The 2770-nt window shown below is 49.0% G+C and overlaps 1 protein-coding gene across 1 annotated transcript in view; it reads left to right on the top strand.

Annotated features, from left to right (window-relative positions):
- Positions 1-2117: 2117 nt before the first annotated feature.
- PHLPP1 (PH domain and leucine rich repeat protein phosphatase 1) overlaps positions 2118-2770 on the top strand; it is a gene marked incomplete at its 5' end in the record, with an annotated part of 104089 nt that continues 103436 nt past the window's right edge. Inside the window, one exon of the mRNA XM_015425846.1 lies at positions 2118-2284. Coding sequence (XP_015281332.1) covers positions 2118-2284 — 167 coding nt within the window. The remainder of the gene's footprint in view (positions 2285-2770) is intronic.

Genomic DNA, 2770 nt, shown 5'->3' with positions numbered 1-2770 from the left:
AAAACATAGAGTTTTCCCCTCAAATGGCTGTGGCCCCGCCCCCAGCGTGCCCGGCGTCATCACGTCACCTCCGGCTGACGTGCACGCCGGGGTGGAGTTCCCCCCGGGGCCCAATTCCGCGGTGGCGGAAATCAGGCCTCCAAAGTGGGGGGTAAAACATAGAGTTTTCCCCTCAAATGGCTGTGGCCCCGCCCCCAGCGTGCCCGGCGTCATCACGTCACCTCCGGCTGACGTGCACGCCGGGGTGGAGTTCCCCCCGGGGCCCAATTCCGCGGTGGCGGAAATCAGGCCTCCAAAGTGGGGGGAAATCCGCCCCCCAGGGGGACTTGGCAACCCTAGCGGAGGGTTGGTTGGTTACTGCCAGTTCCCATTGCCAATTGCTTCCATTGGGTTTGTTCATTGAGGAAGTAATATTATGCCACTTGTCGTCTTAGGTTAGGAAGGTTGGAGCACTTTCCCTGTGAGGAAATGCTGAGGAGTTGGGTACTTTTCAGATTAGAAAAGAGACAACTGAGGGGGGAGTGTGATAGAGGTTTATAGAAATATGGATGGGGTGGAGAGGGTTGACAAAGATAAGTTTTTTCTCCCTCTCGCAAAACGCTAGCACTCAAGGGCATCCAAGGAAGCCACGGCGGCTGAGGGAAACCTCCACATTCAGAGGCACCAAGCCTCTGAATCCCAGAGCCAGGGGGCAACATTGGGGGAAGGCCCCGTCCTCTATACCCTGTTTTTGGCCGTGGAACTCGTTGGCTACCGTGTGAGACAGGAGGCTGGACTAAACTATTGGTCTGATCCAGCAGGGCTCTTCTCACGTTCTCATGAAGGCCTCGGCCTCTATGCTCTGTTGTTAGCAATCCAGAGGAACTGGTTGGCCACTGTGTGAGGATGCTGGACTAGATGGACTATTGGTCTGATCCAGCAGGGCTATTCTTGTGTTCTCACAAAGGCCTCAGCCTCTATGTCCTGGTGTTCACTGTCCAGAGGAACTGGTAGGCCACTGTGTGAGACAGGATGCTGGACTAGTTGGTCTGATCCAGCAGGGCTATTCTTAGGTTCATAAGAAGGCCTCTTCCTCTACTCCCTGTTGTTGGCTGTCCAGAGGAACAGATTAGCCACTGTGTGAGACAGGATGCTGGACTAGATGGACTATTGGTCTGATCCAGCAGGGCTCTTATGTTCTTTAGAAGGCCTCGGCCTTTATGCCCTGTTGTTGGCTGTCCAGAGGAACATACAACCAATGCAACAAAGGGCACAGCAATCTGAATATACCAAACTGTAGAGAATTGCTGCAAACAGTTCATTGAGGAACTAGCGGTTGACACAGGAGCTATTTATAGCCATTCTGAAATTGAGATTCCTAATATTGGATTGCTTGAGAGAAAAAATTACAGCAAAACAGAATTTTGACAAAGATCTCGGAACGAACTCTGGAAACTCGAGATGTTCGTCATCTGACCTGTGGAATAAAGAAGGAATTTGGGACTAAAACATCTTGAAAATGTCCACATATCATTGTCGTTATTCTGTAAATTCTGATCCAGCAGGGCTATTCTTAGGTTCTTAAGAAGGCCTCATCCTCTACTCCCTGTTGTTGGCTGTCCAGAGGAACAGATTGGGCACTGTGTGAGACAGGATGCTCGACTAGATAGACCACTGGTCTGATCCAGCAGGGCTCTTCTTATGTTCTCATGAAGGCGGTGGCCTCTATGTCCTGTTGTTTCTGTCCAGAGGAATTGGTTGGCCACTGTGTGAGACAGGATGCTTGACTAGATGGGACCATTGGTCTGATCCAGCAGGGCTTTTCTTACGTTCTTATGCCCTGTTCTACTTTTTATTCCAGCCACTCAAAAGGTAAAAGATAGGGCTCTTCTTATGTTCTTATGCCCTGTTCTACTTTTTATTCTAGCCACACAAAAGGTAACAAGGAGATGCATCATCAAGCCAAGCTGTTCACCTGATCTTCCACATAGCCGTTATTGTAGAGGGTCGGGCAACCTTGCTCTTAGTGGAACTCAATACAAGAACAATGCAGAATTGGCACCCCCAGTTCCAAACAAGAGCTACAAATGCCTGCGTTTTGGTGATTTTTTAACATAAACATTTCTGGTGCTTTCTAGATTGCGTCACAGCGAATAAGCTCAGTGGATCTCTCGTGCTGCAGCCTGGAGGATCTGCCGGCCAACCTGTTCTATAGCCAGGACCTCACTCATCTCAATTTGAAGCAGAACTTCCTGAGGTCGAGCCCTAGTTCATCAAAAATCAAAGGACTTAATGAACTGCAAAGGTAGGCCAGACCCGTGATTGCTTTGTTGTGTTGTGATTGCTTTGTTGTGTTGTAAGTTCCTTTTGCTTATATTTGAAAGATTCCAGCTGTTTTCCTTTCTCTCTTTCACCAAGGCCCAAAGAGGGGGGGGGGGTTGCCCGCTAGACACTTTACTACCACGATGTGTCATGGGGAAAGGTGCATCGATGCAACCACATTTGACAATGGCTGCAATCTGCTGTGAGCAGAGTGCCCTCCCAGACACTGGGTAGAGGTTAGGAAGAACAAAATCCTCCAGTCTGCATTTGGTTTTCTCACTCTTGCAAATAAGTAAATAACTAAAGGCATAGGTTTGCTAGCCCACTAAATTTTTTTGCTGGCCTGCACATAACTTTTTGGCACATCACGAAACAAAAGAGCCACTTCTCCTCCAGTTTGCAAGGTTTGTTTTCCCTGCTTGGTTTCCTGGAGGTAGATTTTTAACTTGCCATGGGCAAGCAGACTAGT

The sequence above is a fragment of the Gekko japonicus genome, unplaced genomic scaffold, assembly GCF_001447785.1.
Source record: "Gekko japonicus isolate JY-2015 unplaced genomic scaffold, Gekko_japonicus_V1.1 scaffold2389, whole genome shotgun sequence".
In the NCBI taxonomy this organism is placed as follows: domain Eukaryota; kingdom Metazoa; phylum Chordata; class Lepidosauria; order Squamata; family Gekkonidae; genus Gekko; species Gekko japonicus.
The sequence above is the reverse complement of the archived record's forward strand: the minus strand, read 5'-3'. Positions and strand labels throughout refer to the sequence as shown.